The sequence below is a fragment of the Plectropomus leopardus genome, chromosome 11 (assembly GCF_026936395.1).
Source record: "Plectropomus leopardus strain MGB_pleo_1.0 chromosome 11, ASM2693639v1, whole genome shotgun sequence".
NCBI classification, from domain to species: Eukaryota; Metazoa; Chordata; class Actinopteri; order Perciformes; family Serranidae; genus Plectropomus; species Plectropomus leopardus.
In genome coordinates, this window is record NC_142186.1 from 36,279,055 (window position 1) to 36,306,150 (window position 27,096).

General features: G+C 37.6%; 2 protein-coding genes across 10 annotated transcripts; one reads left to right on the forward strand and one right to left on the reverse strand.

The window, feature by feature from the left end:
• On the reverse strand, nucleotides 1-25,995 carry nudt17 (nudix (nucleoside diphosphate linked moiety X)-type motif 17). Of its 9 annotated transcripts, none has more exons than XR_015778015.1 (13): nucleotides 25,893-25,995; nucleotides 23,566-23,693; nucleotides 22,391-22,507; nucleotides 21,652-21,835; nucleotides 21,523-21,548; nucleotides 20,688-20,780; nucleotides 20,383-20,481; nucleotides 20,157-20,290; nucleotides 19,094-19,322; nucleotides 17,587-17,695; nucleotides 15,101-15,167; nucleotides 7,921-8,000; nucleotides 1-321 (listed from the first exon to the last, which is right to left on the reverse strand). XR_015778015.1 is itself a non-coding variant. In XM_088084757.1 (9 exons), exons 2-9 carry the CDS (start codon nucleotides 23,638-23,640, stop codon nucleotides 19,157-19,159), a joined length of 894 nt encoding a protein of 297 aa, XP_087940883.1. In that variant the 5' UTR covers nucleotides 23,641-23,693; nucleotides 25,893-25,995; the 3' UTR covers nucleotides 18,752-19,156. The 9 variants fall into 9 exon arrangements, 1 of the variants encoding a protein (XP_087940883.1); XR_015778018.1 differs by having other exon boundaries at nucleotides 23,566-23,683; nucleotides 25,893-25,986; XR_015778016.1 differs by having other exon boundaries at nucleotides 23,566-23,703; nucleotides 25,893-25,981.
• On the forward strand, nucleotides 3,376-11,720 carry LOC148188343 (uncharacterized). The gene is made up of 4 exons (XM_088084756.1): nucleotides 3,376-3,991; nucleotides 6,679-7,994; nucleotides 8,870-8,995; nucleotides 11,455-11,720. Exons 1-4 carry the CDS (start codon nucleotides 3,943-3,945, stop codon nucleotides 11,500-11,502), a joined length of 1,539 nt encoding a protein of 512 aa, XP_087940882.1. The 5' UTR covers nucleotides 3,376-3,942; the 3' UTR covers nucleotides 11,503-11,720.
• Nucleotides 25,996-27,096: the final 1,101 nt, after the last annotated feature.

Genomic DNA, 27,096 nt, shown 5'->3' on the forward strand with positions numbered 1-27,096 from the left:
TTAAGAAGAATCAGCCAAACGGGTCTTTAATTGGAGAGTGAGTAGGTACACAGATCATCAGACCATGAGGTAAAAGTACAAAGTCCTCTAATCTACAGGCAAGGTCAAAAATCCAAACAGGTCAAAAAACGATGTGACTTGGAGAAAAACTCACGAGGAGAGCTGGTAAGCAGTCACAAAGGATACTACGAACTAGCAGAGAAGGGAGGAGGACACAGACTAAATACTCAAGGAGAGACAATGAGCCACAGGTGCTGCACATTATGGCGGGGCAGGTAATCGCACAGGTGGGAAACACAGGAGGGCATGAAGTGGAGACACCTGGAACAAGACAACATGTGAAGATCAAAATAAATCAGGCAACAAGAGTAGAAATACTAGGGAATAAAGACAAAAGTCAACCACAAGGACAGGGTGTGACAAGTATGACTGTTTGGTCACATTTTGGACAACATAGTATATGTATGACTTTTTGGTCATATTTTGGATGACATAAAATACTATGTTTTGTTTTTAGTTTACTTTGCCTGACACACTATACTATGACTTTTTTTTACCATAATTTGGACAATGTATTATAGTGAAGAGAGGGGCGGAGCTGTCAACCGATCACCACCTGGTGGTGAGCTGGCTCCGATGGCGGGGGAGGACGCCGGTCAGACCTGGCAGACCCAAACACATTGTGAGGGTCTCCTGGGAACGTCTGGCAGAGTCTCCCGTCAGAAAGAGCTTCAACTCCCACCTCTGGGGGGGCTTCGACCATGTCCCAGGAGAGGCGGGGGACATTGAGTCCGAGTGGGCCATGTTCTGTGCCCCTGTTGCTGAGGCGGCCGACCGGTGCTGCAGCCGTAAGATGGTTGGTGCCTGTCGGGGCGGCAACAGCCGAACCCGTTGGTGGACACCGGCGGTGAGGGATGCCATCAAGCTGAAGAAGGAGTCCTATCAGGCCTTCTTGGCCTGTGGGATTCTGGAGGCAGCAGACAGGTACCAGCAGGCCAAGCGGAGTGCAGCTACGGCGGTGAAAACCCGGGCGTGGGAGGAGTTCGGCGAGGCCATGGAACGACTCTCAGATGGCCTCGAAGAGGTTCTGGACCACCATCCGGCGTCTCTGGAGGGGAAAGCAATGCTCTGTCAACACTGTGTATGGTGGGGACAGGGCGCTGCTGACCTCCACTTGGGACGTTATGGATCGGTGGAAGGAATACTTCGAAGACCTCCCCTATCCCACCGACACGCCTTCTGGTGAGGAAGCAGGGCCTGGGGACTCGGGGGTGGGCTCTTCCATCTCTGGGACTGAGGTTGAAGAGGTTGTTAAAAAACTCCTTGGTGGCAGGGCCCCGGGGATGGATGAGGTCTGCCCGGAGTTCCTTAGGGCCCTGGATGTTGTGGGGCTGTCATGGTTGACACGACTTTGCAACATTGCGTGGACATCGGGGGCCATGCCTCTGGACTGGCAGACCGGGGTGGTGGTCCCTCTTTTTAAGAAGGGGGACCAGAGGGTGTGTTCCAACTATAGGGAGATCACACTCCTCAGCCTCCCTGGTAAGGTCTACTCAGGTGTACTGGAGAGGAGGGTCTGCCGGACAGTCGAACCCTGGATTCAGGAGGAGCAATGCGGTTTTCGTCCTGGTCGTGGAACTGTGGACCAGCTCTGGACCCTTGGCAGGATCCTTGAGGGGGCATAGGAGTTTGCCCAACCAGTCCACTGTTTTGTGGACTTGGAGAAGGCATTTGAACTGTGTCCCTCAGGGAGTCCTGTGGGGGGTTCTCCAGGAATATAGGGTATCGGACTCCCTGATACAGGCCATCTGTTCCCTGTATGACCGGAGCCAGAGCTTGGTCCACATTGCCGGCAGTAAGTCGGACTCATTTCCAGTGAGGGTTGGACTCCACCAGGGCTGCCCTTGTCACCGATTCTGTTCATAACTTTTATGGACAGAATTTCTAAGCGCAGCCAGGGTGTTGAGGGGGTCCGGTTTGGTGACCTCAGGACTGGGTCTCTGCTCTTTGCAGATGATGTGGTCCTGTTGGCTTCATCAAGCTGCGAACTTCAGCTCTTACTGGATCAGTTCTCAGCCGAGTGTGAAGCCGCCAGGATGAGAATCAGCACCTCCAAATCTGAAGCCATGGTTCTCAGCCGGAAAAGGGTGGAGTGCCCCCTCCAGATCGGGGAGGAGATCCTGCTCCAAGTGTACGAGTTTAAGTACGTCGGGGTCTTGTTCACGAGTGAGGGAAGGATGGAGCGGGAGATCGACAGGCGGATCGGTGCAGCGTCTGCAGTGATGTGGACTCTGCACCGATCTGTTGTGGTGAAGAGGGAGCTGAGCCGAAAGGCAAAGCTCTCGATTTACCAGTCGATCTTCGTTCCTACCCTCACCTATGGTCATGAGCTTTGGGTAGTGACCGAAAGAACAAGATTGTGGGTACAAGCAGCCGAAATGAGCTTCCTCCGTAGGGTGGCTGGGCATCTTAGCTGGCCTGGGAACGCCTCGGGATCCCCCGAGAAGAGCTGGACGAAGTGGCCGGCGAGAGGGAAGTCTGGGCTTCCCTGCTCAGGCTGCTGCCTCCGTGACCCGACTCCGGATAAGCGGAGGATGGATGGATGGATGGATGGATGGATGGATGGATGGATGGATGGATGGTATTATACGATCCCTTTCACCATAATTTGGAAGACATACTATACTAATTCTTTTTGGTCATACTAAACCATGCTTTTTTAGTGATATTTTCTACCACATAGGATCTCATTACTTTTTGGTGATATTATGGATGACACATTATACTATAACCTTTTTATCATACTTCTGGATGTACTATACTCTATTTTTGTTTGATCTATTACACTAAGACTTTTTCTGACTTGCTGTTTTTTCACTTTTTCAACACTGTTTTTGACATGCTATAGTGTGTTTAAGACATTTGTTAATATGCTATTTAATGACTTTTTTAACCACTTTTCTGCAATGTTATACTGACTATTTTCCAACATACAATACTATCACTTTTTTTACACACTATATTATCACTTCTTAAACATTTACTATGACTTTTTCAACACTATACAGTCATTTTTTATGACTTACTACACTGTGTCTTTGGGAGATTTTTATGGTGTCCTTTATTATAATTTTTCATTCTATACTAAACTGTCACTTTATGTTTTATGTTTTTAACTCTACTATTTTCAACTTCAACATATTTAACTCTATTATCTCCTGGGGTTTTTGACCGTGCACTGGTTTCTACTGGACTACATTCTGCTCTAATCCATTTAATATGGATTCTTCTTCTGAAACATGATGAGCATTAAGTTACGCTCATAGCCCCGACCAGCAGTCTCATCACCAAGGCCACACCTCCTTTTGGGGAAAGAAACTGGTTGTCATGTTACGACAGAAACAGCAAAACGCCAAAAAGCTGTTGAAAAGGCGGTTAACCATTGAGATCTCAGAACCATAAAATACTAATAATTCTCTGAGACCTGCAGAAATTGGTATAAATAAATAAAAAGCTTCAAGTGAATTAACTGAAAGGAAAAACTAAACAAATTTTCAGGTAATTTTCTTGTAAACTTTCACTGATTTGTGGTATATTTCTTTTCTTGTTGCTCGCCACCTTTTTTCCATGTTTTTGAAGGGTTCTGCAGCTTGTCAAAGAACACAAGCACAAGAAATCTAAAGCTGACCCAGTATACACTGAAACATGAAATTTACAGAAAACAGGGAACTGCACATCGGGCCAAACCATACTAACTGTGACCACAGAGTGGAGCCCTGCTCGTGCTGAGCATGATGGGAGTGTGTCAGCCCCTCCCTCCCTCCTCCACCTGTGTGCAGGTGAGGCAGGTGTATAAAGGAGTCTTTCTCTGGGTGGAAACAGACTCCAGCAGCTGCTCACACTGAGATCTTTGTCACAAACTGTTGGATTTCCTGCAGAAAGATGGAGACGCTGCTCGCACTCTGGATCGCTCTCAGCGTCGCCGCCTCAGGTACAAAAACACTCGCAGCTCAACTTCTCACAGCCAAAGTTTTGCTGACGCATCAAGTAGAATAAAAACTGAAACTCTAGATGACAGAGAACTTGGTTGCAATATTAGAGAAATCTGTGTACAGACTGGAGGAAAAACCGAGAGGTTTAGTTACTATCATATATGTAAAATATACTATTTACAGATGTCACTGTTTTTTTGTTTTTTATGTATTAGTCTGCCCATTAAAGTCTTAATTAACTGAGACGTTCAGTCTAGAAAAAGACAGAAAAGCCTTAAAGGTGTCAGTCAGTATCTTTTATACAATCAGCAATGTTGTTCTTTGATGGATTTTAAGTTTAAACGCAGGTGGACTTTAACATCAGTTTGGATTATTTATCAATGTGAAGTACCAGAGGGGAATACTTTGTGTTTGGACTTTGAAATAGTCTGAATGATGAAATTTGATGATTTTTGTTGGATATTGAGGAAAAAAAGGTAAAGCCTGCACGCTTACTCCATGCCACACAAGTTTATTCAAGATGTTTTGATCCTATTTGGATCTTCGTCAGGTCAATAATTGCCAAATATTGAACCTTTCTGATGAGTTTGAACGAAAAAGTATAGAAGAATACTGTGAAATAATATTCTATATCTATATTTTTCTATCAGTTTTTACATCAAATTAGAGTTATGAGATTTTATAAATAGTATTTTTGATGGATGACGTATGGTATATGGAGAATTGTTCAAATATGCAATATTCTACCTACTCTTAAATTATTTAACATTTTGAACATACAGGTATTGTACATATTTCTTATTCTTATTCCTCATTCCTATGATACACATATTTTAACATTTCTAATTTTACATACTAGTATTATACATTGTTCTGAAGCATGAGGCTAATACTTTTAGATTTTTTTACACACTTAACATACTCACATTACACATATTTTAAACTTCTGATAATTTACATAGTAGTGTTGATGGTGCATGATGGTACATATTTTATTTTTATATTCTTACATACTTCCTCCTTATACTTCTTATTTCTACTTCTGTAATTCCAGAGTTCCTGCAGCCAAAGGCCAGGTAGTTACAAGACTTTAAAACTTTTTTAATGCCACTTGGAGTTAACTTTAAGACCATTTTTCTGATAACCAAAATTGAAGGACAGTTTTATTTTGCCCAAATGTGACATCTTTTTATCTTGTGAAAACTTTAGATCATCAAATGTTGAACATATTACATTATTATGAAAGCATGTATTTGGTTTACCGACAGAAGTGCTTTTCTGGGCAGTTTGATTGGTGACTTTGTGTTTTCCACTCTGCATGTGAGATTCCACTTCCATCATCACGAGTTTAATTAGAAATATGTACTAAATTATTAAACGAAAAAATTGATATTACCAGATATTTTGTCAGAAAAAACTACTCATAAAATCCTACTTCCCATGTCTGATTATTTTCAAGATTTTTGAAAGGTTGTTATAAGTCAATTTAAAATCAATCAAGTCCTTATTATTAACTTTATGAATTCAATGCCTTTTAAGACCTTTTTTTCCGCAGACACCCTGAACTCTCTATGCTTGGCAACAGGCAGACTGTAACATACCACAATTTCCCCCCGAGGATCAATAAAGTATTTCTGATTCTCAATCTATGGCAAATTATTGATCATATGACAAATCAAGGAGCTATAGAGAACGAAAACGCCTCACATGCTCTGATGATAGCCGAGGGGTGTGCAGGAGAAGAGTTGTGCAACCTTTTTTAATTTTGATGTTCTAATAAAGGCTGAATCAAAAAAATAATATCATAATACAAAGAAGAATCGGCCAATTTGATCTGATGAAACTATTTTAACAAGTTATTTCTGTTGCTTTCTTCTCAGTTTTGGTATTGGGTATTTCATCAGTGTGCTGTGGAAGAAGTAATAAACTCATACTTTTATTTTTTGTTTTGTTTGATTTTTTCCCTTTTCTTTGTAATATTATTGGTTATATTCGAAATAAAGATCGAGTAATAAAAAAAGTTTTAAACTTTCACATCAAGGATAGCTTAAAACAAAAGGTTGTTGGCTCATTAAAGAGTCTGAGTGACAACAAAAGTGAAGAGAATTACAGACAGGCTAATTAATAACACAATCTGACTGCATCGTCTCTAATCGCTTCAACACCTCAAAGACCGTCTGCCTGGAAGAGTAACTCAAAGAATTACTCACAGAGATCATTTGATCAACGAAAATTAGTTTGTCTCAGCACAGAGCAGAACAGGAGGACAGTAGAGATGCACGAGGGATGATAACAATTAATCGATGGTTGATTAATCGGTTATTAAGAATTTATTCGAATATTTGAAATTTAATCAATTACTCAATAGACTATGCAATCCCATTAAAGTACATCCAATATGTTTTTTTCAGATAACAATAAATCGATAAATCATCGTTAATTTGACCAATAATCAATAGCAAAATTGCTTAGAATTTGGAACCTATATCTATATCTATAGTTAACATCTTCAAAGTGTTATTTTGTCCAAACAGTGACATGAAACAGAAAAAAATCTGAGACTCTGCTTGATTAAACAAATAAAATGAATAATCAATTACAAGAAATGCTGAATATTTACAGTCTGCTGATGGATCGCAAAACCACATGAAGGATGAGCTTGTTTTTTTTTCTTTTTCTTCTTTAGTGTCTTCTCATCCGACTCATGCCCTGACAACCAACTCACCATCACTTAACAGCAGTCCAGATGTCTTCACCCCCGACAACAACCACACGGCAGCAACACCTGCACCCGACATGATCACAACAACTAATCCGGACTTCCACCTACACAATTCCTCCTGTAACCACATACAGGAAGCATATGCCGACATGTACAACTCAACAGCCGGCATGTATGACCAAATGGACAACATGCACCACGCAGGAGACATGTACGACCCAATGGACAACATGCACCATGCAGGAGACATGTACGACCCAATGGACAACATGCACCACGCAGGAGACGCCTTAGATAGACTCTCTAATCCCTCTGCAACCCCAACATACAACAACACAACACTTTCTCCCAGCAACACTCACATCACCTCTTCATCCATCATGCCGAACTCTTCAAACTCTGCAAACACCCCAAACTCTGCAAACACCCCAAACTCTGCAAACTCGGCAAATACTGCAAACACTGCAAACACTGCAAACATCCCAAACTCTTCAAACACCGCAATCACGGCAAACTCTGCAAACAACCCAAACTCTGCAAACTCCGCAATCACTGCAAACTCTGCAAACACCCCAAACTCTGCAAACTCCGCAATCACTGCAAACTCTGCAAACTCCGCAATCACTGCAAACTCTGCAAACACCCCAAACTCTGCAAACACCCCAAACTCTGCAAACTCCGCAATCACTGCAAACTCTGCAAACACCCCAAACTCTGCAAACACCCCAAACTCTGCAAACTCCGCAATCACTGCAAACTCTGCAAACACCCCAAACTCTGCAAACACCCCAAACTCTGCAAACTCCGCAATCACTGCAAACTCTGCAAACTCCGCAATCACTGCAAACTCTGCAAACACCATACACAATGATACAGATTCCCCTGGCGACAGCAGCACTCACATCATCTCTACATCCATTGTGCCAAACACAGCAAACTCCGCAAACTCTGTAAACTCTGCAAACACACCAAACTCCGCAAACACGGCAAACACTGCAAAAACCGCACATGATGCAACAGTTTCCGCCGGCAGCAGAAACACTCAAATCACTTCGACATTCACCACGATGAGGTCTGAAGACACCAAGGCCACAGGAAGTGGAATTACAACAGCAAGCGGCCCAACTGTTGCCCCGAACAACACAATGACATCGCAGAGTCCACCTCAGAGTGCGGCCCCACCCCTGGGTGAAAGCGGCGGCGTACCTGGGTGGGGAATTGCTCTGCTGGTCCTTGCAGCCGTGGCTCTACTGCTGCTGCTCCTGCTGCTCCTCGGATTGGTGAGTCTGAAACAAAACAAAAATAAAAATCAAACCTGGTTTTATTCTCTTTAGCGTCTTTCCCGTGGAACAAAAAAACAGCTAACATCTGGCTTTTGTTCTCAGTGGGAAAATCAGAATTCACTCTCGCTACAAGGGACTCTGACGTAGTCACGGGTATTTTATCAGCTCTAGCTCCAATCAGCTCTGATCGGCAATGATGGAAACATGACCCAGCTGGACACACAAATTTTAGCCCTTATCAGGAGCAATGCAATGATGTGCCACCACAATTTCCATCCAAACAGCGCTCGAACACCATTCATAAATAGTTGGTACCTAGTGGGAGTGTGCCAGATCATACTGTCCATGATAATACCTGTTTAAGTTTTAATATAATAAGAAAAATTCATGTTGTGATAATTGCAATATCTTGGCTTGTTGACATTTCGGTGTCAATGATGATGCAAGAATAAGGAATAGTGTTGAGTCAGTGGTCTGGGCATCATGAGTGTTTTATGAACAGCACTGGGCTTTTCAGACTCTTTGTGTGTGTGTGTGTGTGTGTGTGTGTGTGTGTGTGTGTGTGTGTGTGTGTGTGTATATATGAATGTATGATTTGTTTTTCTGCATTTCAGAGAAATCTGGTCACGAAAACTGAATTATTCAACATTTCTTGAGTAAACTGACAAAAAATAGACATTTGTGCACTCACAAGTAAATTGCACGGTTTAGTGACATGAGCTGCTGAGACAAAAACTGACCTAATGTGTAAAGACGATTGAAACAAAAATGTGAATATTCGTTAGTACGCCCTGTACTGCCCTTGTGGTTATTTTTAAATATGTTTGGAGATTAGTGTCGTAGGACTAAAAAAGTCTACTCTTCCTCTGCAGCTGTGCTGGTGGTGCTGCTGCAGGAAGCCCTACAAAGAGCCTCCCTACGACCATCTGAGCCACAGAGACAACATCCCTCTGTACACCACACACGGATACTTCGACAGGGCCAACGGGAGAGTATATGTAAGTCAAACGTCACTAGATATGAACATCTCTGAGAAGACTAATGTCCTCACAAAGACACATCGCAATGCTAGTGTCCTCACAAACTCAAGGACGGTGGTTTGTCAGCTGATCCTCATTAGGTCACATCACAAACAGATGCACGATATTAGATCTTTTGCCGATATCTGATATGCCCATATACTATAATTCATTTGGCCAATGATCAATACTGATGTTGATATACTGTATTTCCACTATATATTTTCCTGCCCAGTTTTAGTGATCATCAAGTCTCTTCTGCAGTGTAATTAACATCATATTATGCATACTCTTATCATGATGTCCCACCAGCAGATAGAGACATGAAATAAAATGCTTTTCAGCTTATATAATATTAATTGTGTTGTGAACAATAAGAAAAATACTTTACCTTAAGTCACTTTGTAAATTTAAAAAAATATTCATTGGTTTATGACATCAGCAGAAATCAGCATGTTGACCGATTCCAATATTTCATTTTTAGGCCAAAATCTGCCAATGACGTGCCGATATCAACGTGCATCCCTAATTACAACACAAACATCCTCACAAAGAAGCAATCCCTCAAAAGCTGCTCGTTTTAAGTCTCTATGAGGACAGTGATCTGTCAGGATCTGGCGCTCACAATTAAACTTCACACACACACACACACACACACACACACACACACACACACACACACACACACACACACACACACACACACACACACACACACAGGGAAGAGTGTGTGTTGGTTGTGTCTTTGTGTGCTGTAATGTGACGCCTGGGAAAGAGTCTCTTTCTGCAGCAGAACAGAGTTCATCCTTTTACATTAATGCCGTCACACAGCGCTGCTCTAACACAACCAGCAGAGTGAACCAGTGAAACCAACATGAGCTTTCAATCACTCTGCAGAGGAACATTTACAGCTTCCCAATTGTTACGCTTCAAAACAAAGCTTAAGTCATTTTCGGGTCAGATGAACTTTTACATAGTTTTAAGAACCCTGTTTTTTGTTGTGTCCGCAACCACAAGAACAAGAAACGATCGTAGTTTTTATGGGCAAAGAAAACTGTTGTATATTTTAGTCGGTACTCTTTCAGCAAACGAGACATGTGCACGGTGATTGAGTGCAGGCAGTTAAGTGTTTCGCCCCAAACGGCCTCTCATAGACGCAGAGGTTAGCATCGCCCTGGTTCCCTCATCAAAATCATTATTATTTTCTACCATGATCCGAAATCCAATGGAAAAATCCCACGAGACAACCAGTGCAGCGCTAACGTCCAGAGAAACACGTCGTCCTCTGGCCGCTCTATTTCAGCTTTGTTACGTCGAAAACACAGAAAATAAATTTGCTGCTGTGTTACATAACATGGAAGCTTATCCACAGAACATTACTGTACAATTTCTTTACACACAACAAAAGTTCAAAGACTTTTCTCAAACTTTAGATTTTTACTGATTCCGTGACTTTCCAAGGCCTGGAAATGCTATGACTTTTCCAGGTCCGTGGGAACCCTTTCAAAATGTAAATGTATAAAATAATGTAAAAATATTATGTGTAATAAGCTAAGGCCTCAACCTCATTAGTCAGCGTAAACTTGCTGTGGTTTGCTATTGCTTATTATTGGTTATATACCTATTTTTTGTGTTAAATTAAGCTTAAAAATGACAGCAATAAACTCGGTAAGAAACAGACGTTATAGTTTCAACAGATGTCTGTTGCAGCTGCGTTTGACGTCTCGCGTGTCCTAAACGCAGCGTGACATATGTTGTATCTAGATGGGCGTGCATTGGGTTGGGGAGGTTATTGTTAATAGTTCTTCAGTTGTTTGTGTTTTAATGAGTCAACATTGACAAAAGGAACATGGAGAACTAAAGGTAACACCTAACTGTAATGTGATTGTCACTATGACGACACGGAAATGGACAAACAAAAGCTGTCAGTGAGTGTGAGAATAAGTGTTTATCAACTTAAAACAGCAATTTATTTAAACTTCTGTCAGCGCACACTCAGACCTATTCATACGTTGGTAAATCATTACTGCCTCAGGTTAAAGGTTTCGATTGTAAAGCTTTTACTGTTTCTAATCTCTTCTTTTAAAGTTTCTAAGTATAATATATTACTGATAAGCACCTTTTAGGAACATCTCAGTTTTATCTTTTATTCCTCTTACTATGTTTCTCACCTCTTTTATTTTAACAACTTAAGGCCAAGTTTTAATAAAAGGAACTCGGCTTTATTAAGTTTTATTTAATCAACCGGTCAGAGTTTACACACTTTATCGAACGCGAGGATGGACAGCAGTTTAATCTCTGTGTGAAATTAGACGCAGGGTGAAACTGTTCCACTAAAAAACAACAACTACAGTCAACAAGATCCGCCAACACGAAACTGTTGCTTTAGGGACGCTCCCTCTGACCTCTGTGCTAAGTCTGTCATTCGTCTCTTCCAGGATCAACGCATGCAGAACCGGACGGCGACGTACACGGTCAACGCATAGCGTCAGACGAGCTGAACGACGTGTGACGAAAATCACATCAAAAACATTTCAATATAGAACACACTCTTCGGATTTCGGGTTTTTTATATTTGTAATCTGTTTGAATTGAATAAACATGTGACTCAGTTATAATTCATATCATAGCTGCTTTTTATTTATTGTCTGTACAGCACTGTGGGGCTCTGTATTTAAAAACACTAATAAACAATTATTGTAAAAACAAATTGTACCGTTCTTATTACCAAACTTACCGTTAATAATCTAAATATAGTACATTATATTTTCCTTATCTTGAAAATGTTGTAAATTGCTTGATGTATACTGAATATATACTTCTATTTGTATTATTCTTTTTTATATAATCATATTTTAGATTGATAGATAAAAAATAGATAGATTGTCTCTTGTATTTCTCTTTTATATGACACATTTAAGACACACACGCTATGTATATATATATATATATATATATATATATATATATGTGTAAGTATAAGTGTGTGCATAATACAGACATATAGACATACATGTACTGTACATACATATATATTTAGATATATGTATATGTCTAGATACATACATACACATACATGTATATACACACACATACATACTGCACATACACACACATATATACATATACATATATATGTATATGTATATGTATATATGTATATGTATATGGGCCAACTTTTAAGAAATTTTTAAGGTATCTTAAGATATCACGTAATAATAAACCACAAACATGCGAGGTCACAGTGACCTTGACCTTTGACCTTTGACCACCATTAAAAATCAGATCATCATAAAGTCCGAGCGGATGTTTGTAATAAATTTGTATTAACTCCCTGACAGCGTTCATGAGACAATGCTGCTATAATCCTTCGTATTACCACCGCTGAGATATTCCACATATCATTGTCACTAACGCTGACTCTGCGTCATGTCTGATGAGCATAATTACATTTTTTCCATATTCTCTTTTGTGAAGTGCAGTTATTGTCCGGGCTGCAGCTGTCTCTGGTGTTAATAATCATATTTCAGTTTGGCAGCAGCGTCAGCGTCCCAGTTTGTTCTGTATTGTGTTTGAAGCAGGACATTTCCTGAAAGTGGATCCTCATTGATTCCTTTTTTTTTTTTTTTTTTTTAAATTAAAGTCCAGGTTTATTTCTCATCACAAAAAGCTTTTACAAAGAGAAGACGAGGAGTGGAACGAGGCGGAGCGGCTGAGGAATTTATGAAGTCAGGAGTGTCAGATATGAAACTGATGGAGCTGATATCGACATAAAGAGCCTGGGCCGGGCCTTCGCTGCTCCGTTTACGTCACTGAGACACACCTTCAGCATGACTGAAACTTTGGAAGTTTTGGCCAGTAAAAATATGCATGTTTTAGGATAAAAGAAACCATCAGACTGCTGCTCGCTGACATTATTTTGGGTGGTAGAAATTACGCTTGGCCGGTGGATTTTTCGTCTACCGCTTGAGTCAAAACTTACTCTGACTGGAGTTTACTGCTAATAAGAGCTGGAATATTTCGCCATAATGTCACATAATGCAAGCATGAAACACTGAAACTATGTCACATGAAATATGTGTAATTTCGCTCTTTGCGTAAAGCTCGTTGTATTTGCTGTTTTGGGGAATATTAGTGGTCTTATGAGAGCAGCAAAGGCTCATTCATACCCCCTTTACATACCAAAATATTATGTTTTAAACATAAATGTCACTGCCCTCATACTTCCCCGCGTGCTTTATGATGGCGTAGATACAGCCAGTAAATGACACTAGAAGGAAGAGTCAAAAGTTAACCCTTTGAAGCCTGAGCAAATTGGCTTTCCGGTCAGTAGAAATTACCTAAAATGATTTAAAATATTTATTTTTTATATATTTTTTTTAATATATGACTGTTATGATTAGAAATTTTCCTTAGCTACCTAAAAATATTTTTCCAAATCTTCTAATTTCTTGCAATTTACGGAGCATTTCTTGATAATTTGCTCATTGCCCTTTTCCAAATGTTTTGAAAAGAAATAAATCTAATTTGGGCTCAAAGCCTTAAATGCTTTGAATGCAGCACAAGAAAAGTGGTGTCGGTCGAGGTTTTAAGGGTTAAAACAACAATGAATGAGACAGTGGCAGATTTTCATAATAACGAGCCTTTTTATAAACGGCAGTGAGGCCGTTAAATACGTGAACAGACAATTCTTTTCACTATATTATTAATTTGTTATTTTAAATCACTGCGGCCGAATCTCGCCTGAACTTTGCCTCACTGACTTTCTTGACTTCTGTACTTTTATCTCAAAACAAAAAATAATCCTGGATACAAAATGTTTCCTTCAAACATCAGCTGCTTTGCATGTTGATTTCGTAAGTGATGAACGTTTGCAGGCAAATTCCACCACAGTGACCAAACAAAGGTGTAACTGCTAACAATATTATTTACCTTATTATTATTATATCACATGAACATAATTAGTGGAACAGAGTCACCACTGATGTTATTGGCTCCACCTGACCGTTTGAGCAAAGTGACCTGATTAAGGTTCACTTAATTAGGTCAGAATATTCATGAAGAAATAAAACTACGTACATAGTCTAAAAATGTTTGATCAAAAAGTGATGATTTTTTATTATTTGCCTGCACGCTGTAAAATATATTAACATTTAAAGTAATTTGTACTTTAAATGTTTTTTACCAGGTACTTTTTTATGGGAATTATAGTACTTTTACCTAAGAACAGATTTTCAGTACTCTACCCACCATCGAGTACAGCATGTTAAAAAAAGATCAAAACAAAGTTGTTTAGGGACCCTTCGAAACTCCCTCATGGGCCCCTGAGGGTCCCCAGACCTCTGGTTGAGAGCAACTGCTAACACGGGTCTAAAAAAGTCCTAAAAAAGTCAAAGTGCGATACGTCACGGAGACCAGTCCGAAAGCGTTTGTTTTCTTAAGTGTAGGTGTTTAAGACCTAAAGATCGTCAGCCCAGTTTTCCGTGACATCGTCTTTTTATAACAAGGAAATTATTCAAAATGTATCAGTAATAAATCATAAAGGTCAAATGTTAATATTTCAGCTTCCAGACCAACAGATCAACGGTCAGCAGGCTCAGAATGAAATTATTTTGTGACTAATTTAAATAATGTTTGTAACTTAATGATCATCATCGTGCTCGTAAGTTAATCATTATTTTAACACTTTTATCATAAAAACATGGACGTATGAGCTCAACTTTGAGAAATATTCGGCAGACTGCGTGAACCAATCACAACTCTTCACTTGTATTAAGAACCATAAATACAGAAACGAAGAAACCGCGTTTCCGGTTCAACGTGAGTCAAAAAACAAAACAAGTTTCATGAGAATCAGTTGAGAACAGAGCGAGTTAAAGTCGAATTTAAGCTAAAATCTGCATCTCTATATTCACACGTGTTTGTTTACTGGCAATCTCGACCTCCGTAAAGTGGCGCCCACGCAGACGCCACATCTATGTTAACAACCATCAAAAACAGGAAGTGTAAAGACAAAACAGGAAGTGGAACAAACATAAAACAGATAAAAACGTGTTTGTTCCATGAAGGTTTGGGGATGTTTACCTTGATTTACAGGTCAGCTCCACCATCTCCAGGACCATAACGTTTACGACTTCTTCTCTTCAAAAACCTTTAAAAACAAAATCAAGGACAGATACTCAGTGAGGATCAGCTTTACACAAACTCAGGATGTGATATTATACAACAAAAACACAAAAAGTTGAGTGGACTGACGTGTTTTCATCGTACGGGGTCATTTTGCATCCATCACAGGTTCTTGCTCATCGTTTCGACACTTTAATTTAGGAAATATTCTGAGTCTGTGCAATTTAGAAACAATTAGAAATGCACCCACAAATATTACAGGACTTTTTTTAAATAAACGTTGATTTTATTGCTTTCCTTTAATGTTATCAGTAATATTAGCACAATATATCTGCACGTCACTGATACCAACAGATAACGGCTTTAATATGAAATATGTGAATCAGCACGTGCTGATTTCTGCCAATATCACAAACTGATATATATATATATATATAACCTGAAATACCACGCTGTGTGAGCTGTTATTTTAACTGACGTGTTTCCATTAGGCGTATTTTATATTTGCAGTTTCAAGCGTGTAAGTTGAGGGTTAATGGAAACCCGCCCACTGATGATTTATGCAATAAAGAGATTAAAAATGAAAGCGACGATACAGACGCTGCGGTTTTGAACTGACTGTTGACTGAACTGAACTCATTATCTTGTGAAATGACGAATTACAGTGAAACACTCAGACAGGTGAGTGGAGGAAGAAAAAGAGGCGTGGCATCACGATTAATGACTGACGGGCCGTCAGGAAATCACCTGAGTGTTTGATGTCTACGGGAACACCTTTAGGAATCAGAGCTGTTCTGTCGACACTGTTGACTTTTACTTTTTTATCCACAGCTTTCACCTCAGCGCCACGACAACCTGACACGTCTGTGTGTGTGTGTGTGTGTGTGTGCGCGTGCGTGCGCGTGTGTGTGTGTGCGTGCGTGCGTGTGTGGGTGTGTGTGTGTGGCAGACATTAATTTGAGCAACCACTTTGACATAATTGTCAGCTTTAGGACTTCAAAAGCAGGGAGGATTTCGAAATGTTGCACACACACACACACCCCTTGAAGCCTGAGCGAGGTGAAACACGAGGCTCACGGTCTGAGGACGCCACTGCAGAGGATGACAAATTGCCGATAAATTAAAGTTTGACTCTTTACAATGTTGTATTTTCCTTAATTTTATGCATCTTATTGTTACCCTTATTTTTATTAATAATGTCAGAGGGTTTCATTTTATTTATTCTATATTTATTTATTTATATATTTTATTCATTTTCTACATTGTAAAATAATACATTTTTTGTGTTTTTATAAATATTCTATAAATATAGTGGCATCATGACAAAAACCTGGCATTTAAAGGAATAAAATTCTGAAAATTAGCGAATATTAATTTCAAATGTTTAATGTTTGATCATATTCAATATTTCTGATTAGGACTGATGTTGGTTAAATAAATAAAGTCAATGAAAGTATAAATTAATCTTAATGTAGAATATTTTTTATAGCCTGATTTTGGAAAGCACATTTCGTGCACAGAGCCGTGAGTGTGAGTATTTGACACTGCACAAAAAAAAATAATGTATAAAAATAAATGTTGCTACTAATCATTGACATATTCTAGGATGTGATCATCAAAAAAAATCTACTTAGCGTGTAGTATATTGAATCTTTTTGTGTGTGTTTGTTTTTCATCTGAAAATATAGTGGCATCAAACCAAAAAACGGGTTAAAATTCCAAAAATGTATGATTTTTTGATGTTTATGATTAGGACTGATGGTGGTTAAAAAAAACAACTCAATGAAAGTAGAAAATAATCTTAATGCATGATATTTTTATAGCCTGATTTTGAAAAGCACATTTTGTATGCAGAGCTGTATGAGTGTGAGTATTTGACACTGCACAAAAAATAATAATGTGTACAAGTCAGTTTTAATTCTAATCATTGACATATCCTAGATAACCAAGAATAATAATTATTTACTTAGCATGTAGTATATTGAAAATATTTTTTGTGTGTTTTTGATTTTATTTGTTTTTATTTTATATTCTCCACCTAAAAACATAGTTATATCATGTCAAAAAACAGGCATTTAAAAGGTTAAAATTGTGAAAATGAATTACTATTTCATATTTATGAGTAGGACTGATGTTGGTTACAAGCAAAACAATATAAAAGTGCAATTTTCAAAGCTCGATTGTGAAAATGTCATTTTGTGCACAAAGTGATACCACTGTGTGTGTGTGTGTGTGTGTGTGTGTGTGTGTGTGCGTGTGTGTGTGTGTGATATTAGCGCGCGCTTTACGTGTTATGATTTTAAACGTGCAGCGTTTGGTCCAAATGTCTGGGCTCGTGCACACGCGCACAGACCGTCACCTCCGTCACATCCTCACAGTCCAGCGACAAAGACACATCACGAGCAGCGGAGCCGCAAAGACGCAGAGACACAGTTGTTACTCACGTTTGTTCACGTCACTTCTCCTGTCCTCGTGCAGGTGAACAGCAGCACCTGCTGCCGTGACGCCATGTTGTTCGTTTCCCAAACTTCCGCTGTCGTCATTGCTTCACTCCTTCAAAAAACGAAAAACAAAAAACATTATCTCACATCAACACAAAGAAATTCATTTGAAATTAATCGATAATATTTACTGCTAATTTATGACGTCATGATTTTGTTATGAAAAATATTTTTCTTTTTTGCAGAAAAATTAAACTACAGAGCGCGTTTCCGTTTCCTGTTGTCATCCGAGGAACATTTAAATTATTTTTTGGTTTCCGGTTCCAGAATCTTAAAGTAGCCTAATGTTGCTTTTACAAGAAAACATCTTCAGTAATAAAAAATAAATAAATAAAATAAGATAAAATACATTTTTGTTTTCTTGTTGTCACTCCCAAAATGGGAACAAAAGAACAGAATTCAGTGATTTAATGTCTGGACTCGTTAATATTAACTCAAACTTCAAATATTACACACAAAAAGCCACATTTATTAAAACAAATTTTAACGCTTTTTGTAATAAATTTCATGCAAAGCCTTTTGTAAATCCCATAAATAAGTTTAAAATCGGTAAAATAACTGCATAAAATGTTAGACTGTACAAATTAACAGCTTGAATTGACTAACCTTTTAAATTGAAGAGCATTTATGTTTATTTATGTTAGTTTTTTTTTTTTATATGAACATGCATAATGTACTGTTGTGTATTTCCAATCTTTATTGTATTTTTGTACATACTACTGTGTTATTTATTTAGCACACAATGGACCTCTCTGTGCTTAATAAAGTTATCATTATTATTATTATTATTATTATTATTATTATTATTAATTCATTTAATTTACAATTTATGTATTTTAATTTATTTTCCTATTGTTTTTTTAATTTATTTTAGGGATTAGGCCCATATTGTATTTCATTTTTACTACCCACACTGACACAACTCCATAAACAACATAATAACATAATTTTAACAATAACATAAACACATAATAGTAAGAATACCATAAACGCTAATAATGTAAAGTCTCTAAAGACATGCTCATTAACAAATCTGCAGAGGTGCAGCGAGTTTATCTCGGTGTGAAAGAATGACAAAATCAAACAGTTTCACAGCCACAAATAAAACTCTAGTGGAGAAAAAGTTTTATTTTTGTTGTTCTGACGTTTAGATGTATTGAGTTTATAAATACTCAAATCTGCCAGTTAAATTCACATCATTCGTCAATTTTTAATCTGACATATTAAATTAACCAAAGCTGCTGAAGTCTGAGCTTCATGAGAGAGAAACCCGAAAACCCTCCTCAGGTCAGCGGGGACAGGTGGAGGCTCGGGTGTCTGCTCTGCCCCCTGCTGGCCTGAAGCTGCAGTCAGCCCTTTCTGTCCCGGCTCTGTTTTATTGGCAAATAAAAAATATAATTAAATCATAAAAATAAAGATGAGATTTAAAATACATTAAAATCAAAGTTACATTTACAGAGAGTATTTTCTGTGATGCAGAGCTGTCCCTCCTGACGCCTTCAGAGTGCAGAGGTCAGAGGTCAGAGGTCTCAAGGCTCCTAAGCCAAAGCTCCAGGGCGAACTTGGTCCCGGTGCTGACCCGCTCCACGTCCGGGCCGCTGGCGGGCGCCCGGCTCACAAACACCTCCAGAGGCAGAGCGGAGTCGGTCAGAGCTCCTTCTGCGGACACCTGAGACACACTGGAGACACAGCAGGAGGTCAGAGGTCACAGCAGGAGGTCAAATGTGTGCTTCAGAATAAAAGCGCCAGTGGTTCTGCTTTGATTTATTTCACTTAAACAGTACTTTTTTAACTTTTTTATAGCAGAACTTTATTATAACAGTACTTTCTTTAAATTTGTTATTCAAGTACTTTATTAAAACAGTACTTTCTTTAAATTTGTTATTCGAGTACTTTATTTAACTTTATTATAAGAGCACTTTATTCTACTTTATCATAAATCCCTTTATTTTACCTTATTATAGCAATAATTTATGAACTTTTATTAATATAAAAGCAGCTACTTACTTTAACTTTTTTTGTAGCTGTGGTTTATTTAGTGGTTTAATATCTAAAAAGTGTGCCTACATATATATTGCGATATTATTTAGAGGTTATATTTCGCAGCGCTGATGCTGCATCATAATGACATTAAGCACTAACATTTATCTGGTAATCCAGAAACAAAACTGAAAAAAATCTCAACATAAACAAAATTCAGTGTCCAAATTAAATGCAACTTTTTTTCCATGTAGCAGGCTTCAAAATAAGAGCACAGAAATTGTCCCTTTTTTCCATAAAAAAAAGATTCATGTCAATAACAAGTCAACATAAAGACAGCAAGTAGGATTATCAGGATCTGGTTCATGACACCAGGTCTACATCTCAACTACAGATAAGAATTAAAAGACAAAAAGTGGACATTTGTGCCAAATTTTAAAGAATTCCTTGGAGACATTCTTGAGACAGATGGACAGAGGGACAACCTGAAAACACAATGTCTCCGGTCACATCAGCATTAACAGCTGTAATACCTGACGCTGCTCTGCAGGCCGTCCATTTTAACCTCGCTGTCCTCTCCGTCCACAGCGGACACGATGGCTCTGGCCAGCCGGCTGTCCGCCCACAGACAGGCGCTGACCTCAGCAGGAGACGGGCTCAGAGACGCCTGCAGGGTGGAGACAACCAGAGGAGGAGAAACGACGGGAAGAACAAAGATCCTGCCGCAGGGAGCAGAAGTCGTACAGAGTCGGGACGTACCTGCAGCTGCAGGTGAGAGACGGAGGACCGCAGCAGCATGTAGATGACTATGTGATGTCTCTGAGGAAGTCCTCTGGACAGCATGGGAGGATACACAGACTGACAGACAGACAGGAGACAGAGGGGTTTATTTTAGTCAAATATGCCTGAAATCATCATTAATGCATTTATTAAAGCTGCACTCGTCCACACAAATCTCCTTTTGTTCTCTAACTACTGCAGATGTCTCAGAGGGACAGATCCAGGACACGTTAAGCCTGGCTTTCCACAAAGACTGTGAGCAGAGTCCTGTCTGTCTGTCTCACCTCCCAGAGTCCCAGTATTTTTGGAGAAACACCCTCTGGTTCCAGCTTCAGTCCAGTTTCCTCCTTTAACTCCCTGAGACCTGCATCCAGCAGCTACACACACAACAAGGTTTACTGTGCAGTCAGCGACAGTCTGCACGAAACTGAACACACGAAGCTGCAGTTCAAACATTTTCAATAAATAAATACATTACTATGCGTTTGAAAATGAAACCTGAAAAACATATGACACTAATAATAATAATATTAATTATCATACCAAAACTACTAATACTACTACTAATAATAATAATAATAATAATAATCATAAATAAATAAAACTTTATGTATTTGAAAAATGTAAAATTAAAAGATACAATAGTACTACTACTAAAAAAAAATAATAATAATAATGAATAAATTATTATGCATTTACAAACATAAACATTAAAAAGATTATATAATAATAATAATAATAATAATAATAATAACAACTCATTATGCATTTGAAAAATGTAACATTCAAAGATACAATACTACTACTAATACTACTACCACTAATAATGATAATAACAATAATAAATAAATAATAAATAATGATGCATTTTAAACATTAAACATTAAAAAGATAATAATAATAATAACAGCAACAATAACAATAATACTACTACTAATGATAATAATAATAAACATATATAACAGATTTTCGATGAGCAACACTAACTTACATTTCTCGTCTGAAAAGAAGGAAGCAAAATGCTCATCTCGACCTTCTTCTGCTCTATTCAAACCTTTGATGCACAATCATGAACCAACAAGAAGAAACACTGAGCAAAGTTCAAAAAGACATTTTTACCGTCTCATCCGGCTCAACGTGGCCACCTAAAAAACACAAAGCCAAAAAACATGAGCGTTAAAAACACAAACGAGAGGCGGAGACATCCCGACTTTCATCCCAAAACGCAAGACGTCAGTGAGTGCTGACCTGGAGGAACCCAGACGTTTGGAAAAATACGAAGCTCCTTCGCCCGCCGCGTCAGCAACACTCTCTGATTGGCTGTCTGCAGGATGATGGCCACGCCCACGTCTACTCCACGCTGCCGAACGTCCAATGGGATCGCAGCTGCCTCTGAGACTGACAGGTGTTTGATGGGACAGAAGGCGGGCCTCTAAGAGACAAGAGGACAGGTGGACTGTTAGAGAGACAGAGGGGTAAAATAACAGGTAGAAAGGTAAATATTAGAGACAGAGGGGTAAAATAACAGGTAGAAAGGTAAATATTAGAGACAGAGGGGTAAAATAACAGGTAGAAAGGTAAATATTTAAGACGGAGATATAAAATTACAAGAGGAGAGGTGCATTTTAAATATTGAGGGGTACACATTTAAGATAGAGGGGTAAAATGACAAGTAGAGGGGTAAATATTACAGAGACAAAGGTAAATGTTAAATGTCGAAAATTAGGTTAAATACTGAAGACAGAGGAGTAAATATTTAAGATCAAAAAGTAAATATTAAAGGTAGCGTTTTTCCCCCATGTTTTTTAACGATATCAAATCAATTTTCTTCGGTATCAGAGGTTTAAATGCTTGTGAAAGGTGTCTGAAAGCAGCATGACAAAACGTTTGTCAATCCAGGTGTTAAAGGGTTAAATACTAAAGGTCCACAGGTACATTTTAAAGGCAGAGGGCACTGAAGACAGACGGGTAAATATTTGTGTTTGACCTTCAGAGGTGTCCCTCGTCCTTTGTCCACTCTGTGAAGAATAAACTGGTTTTTCTCCAGTGAGCAGCTCACGTCCACCACATCTTCACCACCGTCACCGAAGTGACCCGTTATACTCTGAGAAAACAAGACCAAGAAATATTCAAAAACTGATTTCAGGAGTAACTTCTTCACAAAACATAAAATATCAGTATTTCACGTTACTGTAAAACTTGGGTTATTATTTGCTTAAATCACTGAATTAAAAAGCCGTATATTTGGGACGTTTATGTATATCAGACTTTCACTCAAAATTTGCTCAACAAAGAAGGAAATTCTATCAAATCTTCCACGTGCAATTGGTGTAAAATTTCTTTTTAATTGTCAAACTTGTCATCATGTGGGTTTTTTTGGTTGTTTACTATTTGGCACCTTGTTTTTACTAGTTTTTACTAATTATTTTGTTCTTTTGCTTTCTTATCTTGTGCACACTCAGTTGCTGTAGCAATGTAGATTTCCTTATCGTGGGACAAGCAGGATTATCTTATCTTAAATTATTTAGTTAACCTTTTGAGACCTGCAAGCTGGCTTTTTTAAAATTAAAAACATGAGAAGGAAAGGAGCAAAGAAAGAAAGAAAGAGAAAGAAAGAAAAAAAACAGAAAAGCAAGAGATGAAAAAATGCTTAAAAAATGTCTTTAAAATCATTTTAAATGTATAATTATGATAATTATGAACACAGTCCTCTTCATCAACTCTCTCTTCTTCTTCTTCTTCTCTCTGTAAACTATGCTGATAATACCGTCCTATTTGGTAACGATTCAGTAAAATTAACTGAATTGTGGAGAATCTTTCCAAGCGAACACTGTGTGTACTGAAGAAAGTATTAACATATATTTGTATGTGTGATCTCAGCAGCTAACTGATATCATCTCGAACAGGTCGCCAACAGCCCAGTTTAGACATCCAAAGAGCTTCTATAAAAATGTCCTGCATGATAACCATGGTAACCAGACCAAGCCATTAATAGAAACAGGCCTTACTTCATCAAAATGTGTCAACACACCAGGCTAGTAAAAGGGACTGGGCATTTTACTGGGACTGGGCTTTTATTTTGAAGTTTAACGGTATGTATGTTGTTAGGAACAATCCAATATTTCAGGAAATAAGAAAAAGTCTATTTATATCTGCACTGACCTGAACAAACTGAGCTCGTTGTGGAGCCGCTCGATCTTTGCAGACATGAACCAGGATCCTCCGCACTTTATCCATGCTGCCTGCTCACCTGGCCTCACCTGGCCTCACCTGGCCTCACCTGGCCTCACCTGGCCTCACCTGGAACACAGAAACAACCAGGAGGTCTGAACTCTGTTCCCGCAGACAAATATACATTATTTCTAGCTGATTAGTGTGAAAGCTGCCAGTTTAATTTGTCTGCTCCAACATGATCACAGCTGGAAACATAATAATAATAATAATAATAATAATAATAATAATAATAATAATAATAATAATACTAATAACAATGCATCAAGTGCTTCACCTGAAAAAAACATAGAGGACATAAAGACATAATAAACCTGCAGTTTAAAATAAGATAAAATCAGAACAGAATACACAAAATGAATCTTCACATGGATAAAACTTACTTGATATTACTAGCAAAAGATACAAATATGGATGAAAATATGAATGCACAGAATGAATAACATAAGATGGAAAATAAAACCCATTGAGATAATATTAATAAAATCATAAAGCCAATAATTGAGTGTATCAATGCATAAAAATAAAAATAAATAAAAATTTAAGAGGTACAGCTAGCACAATGTTGGCAGCAAATTTGGGACGCAAAACGCAAAGCAGTCAAGTCAACATGTTGACCGTGTTTAGGACATTATTTGGTGTTTTTATTTTACATTATTTCAGGTGCTGATTTTGTCTAGCTATAAAGCACTGTGCGTTTTCTTATTAGGTGCAGATGAAAAATTCACATTCCCCTTAAACAGCACATATTTAAACATGTGACGAGCCACAGAGAACTGCCATAAATCCTAAATACATCATTCAGTCAAAAAACCCCAAGACATCTATTTTAAATAACACACAACAGAAAATAATAAAATCCTCACATTAAAGAAGCTGGAAACAGCTAATATTTGATGTGCGGATGATGGTGGTGAAAAGGGGCTCATACTGTCCGTCTCAATTTCAGATCTGGTGACAGTAAAGGACAATTAGTCAATAATTCAGTCAAAGGAAAAATTATTATTATTTTGATCATAAAATCATTGCTTTAGTAATTATTTAAGCAAAAAGCCAAACATTTGTTGGTTTTATGTTACTTAAATGTGAGAATTTTGTGTTTTCTTTGTCATATTTGATAATAAACTGAGTAGTTTGGATTTTGGGTCGGATGAATCATGCCCTTTGGAGACATTATTTACTTTTTTAAAAAACTATTTTGATTTTTATTGACAAAAATTATATCCAGAACACAATGGACAGACGAACTGAAAAAATGTATGCTGAAGTTGCTGTGTGTGCTCGCGCGCGTGTGTGTGTGTGTGTGTGTGTGTGTGTGTGTGTGTGTGTGTGTGTGTGTGTTGAGAGGGTAGAAGTGTTTCTGTGGATATGATAATATCACTCTGCTTTCTTATGATGTTGTCTGTAAAACTAGAGCTGCAATGGTTAGTCAATAAATCAATGAGTTCGTCAACAGAGATAAACCAATTTCATCATTTATTATTTAATTTATTATTATTTATTCATGACTTTATTATTATTTGTTGAGGAATTTTCTGGTTCCAGCTTCTCAAATTTAACATTTGACAACGATTTTATTCGTCATAAATAACAGTATATTGAATATATATATATACATATATATATATATATATATATATATATATATATATGTTAGCAGATGAGATGGCTCTGGAAAATAGTGACTGCATTTTTCCCAATTTTCTGGCATTTAATATACTTAATATAATGGGAAAAAAATCCCGAGTTGTAGAGAAATAACTGTTAAAAAAATAGGATAAATCTTTATTAACTAACACCGTGATGATTATAAATCTCTGCTGCATAGTAGCCGATTAATCATAATTTTTTACTGATTTTATTGACATTTAATTTGTAAAATGTATTCATTCATGATTCACTCATTCCGTGTTAATACCGTTAACGGTACATGAAGCACAACTGAAGAGTTCAAATGTCGATACTAACTAACTAACTAACTAACTAATGAACGACTAACTAACTAATGAACGACTAACTAGTCCTGACTAACTAGTCCTGACTAACCAGAGTAAACAGATGAAAAGTTGACTGAAACACGAACAAACACAACAGCTAACTTTAGCTAACTAGCAACTTTAGCTCGTTCAGCGGGAATAAAACGCTGCGAACAGAAGAGAGTTTATAAGTTAACCTGCACAGATTTTAACATCCACGTTTTCATTTAAACTGTAGAGATAAACTCCGTCAGAGAGCCGCCAGAGAGAGTAGAAACCTACCGGCACACAGTAGACACCAGCTAGCGTCCTTTAGCTCACTTTAGCCGGCGTCTACTTCCGGGGACGGACTTCAAAATAAGAGCCGGCAGCTTCCAGGAACCATCAGTGAGGTCATAAAGTAAAATAATAATAATAATACATACTTAAATTCATAAGTACATACATTCTTATTTTTTGTCTGTTTTTTTTAACATAGGAAAAATAAGCATTCATATAATTTATTTCTATAAAGTTGGTAATACCACAGTGCAGAAATACTCTGTTTAGAGTCCTGCTTTTTTAATGATATTAATAATAATAATAATAATAATAATAATAATAATAATAATAATAATAATAATAATAATAACAATAATAATAATAAAAATAATAATAAAAATAAATAATAATAAAAATAATAATAATAATAATAATAATAATAATAATAATAATAATAACTGTTTGGTGCATTTTTCATGCTTTTTATTCTTTTCTCTTTTTTTTTATAAATTTGCCTGCGTTCATGCATGTAACATACATTTTGGCCAGATTGTGTATTTTTTTTAAATCTTGTGATTTCCAGCTCAGCTTCTACAATAAGTCTAAAAAACACTGAATAAAAATGTTACATTCACAATGGCAAGTGCAGAAGATATGCAATTGAAACCAATTCAAATAATATATAATATTATTATGTGATATTATAATAATAATAATATTTTTTAAAAAACTTCTTTTCATGTAGTATATTGAAATTAATCCTCTTTTTTCATCTAAAAACATAGTGTAATCATGAGAAAAATGACGGTTAAAGGATTAAAATTCTGAAAATTAATGAATATTTGATATGTATGGTTAGGACTGATGTTGGTTAAAAAAAATAACGCAATGAAAGTAGAAAATAATAAATAAATAATATATTTTTTTAAGCTCAATTTTGAAATGTACATTTTGTACACAGAGCGATATACATGTGTGTAATATTAACGCGGGCCCTGAGGTCATATACTGCAAATATTACTCGACTTAATGTGTATCCTGTAAAATTAACAGAAAAACTGTGATGATTAAACAAACAAACAAACAAACAAACACAAGAAACAACAGCAACATTTCCATGCTGCTTGAAAAACATGAGAAAACTACTCAGGTTATTTAAAAGTTAGCTAATTAGCTGTAAAAATTGCAGTTTGAGACAATAAAGATATTAAGTTTGATCATTAAG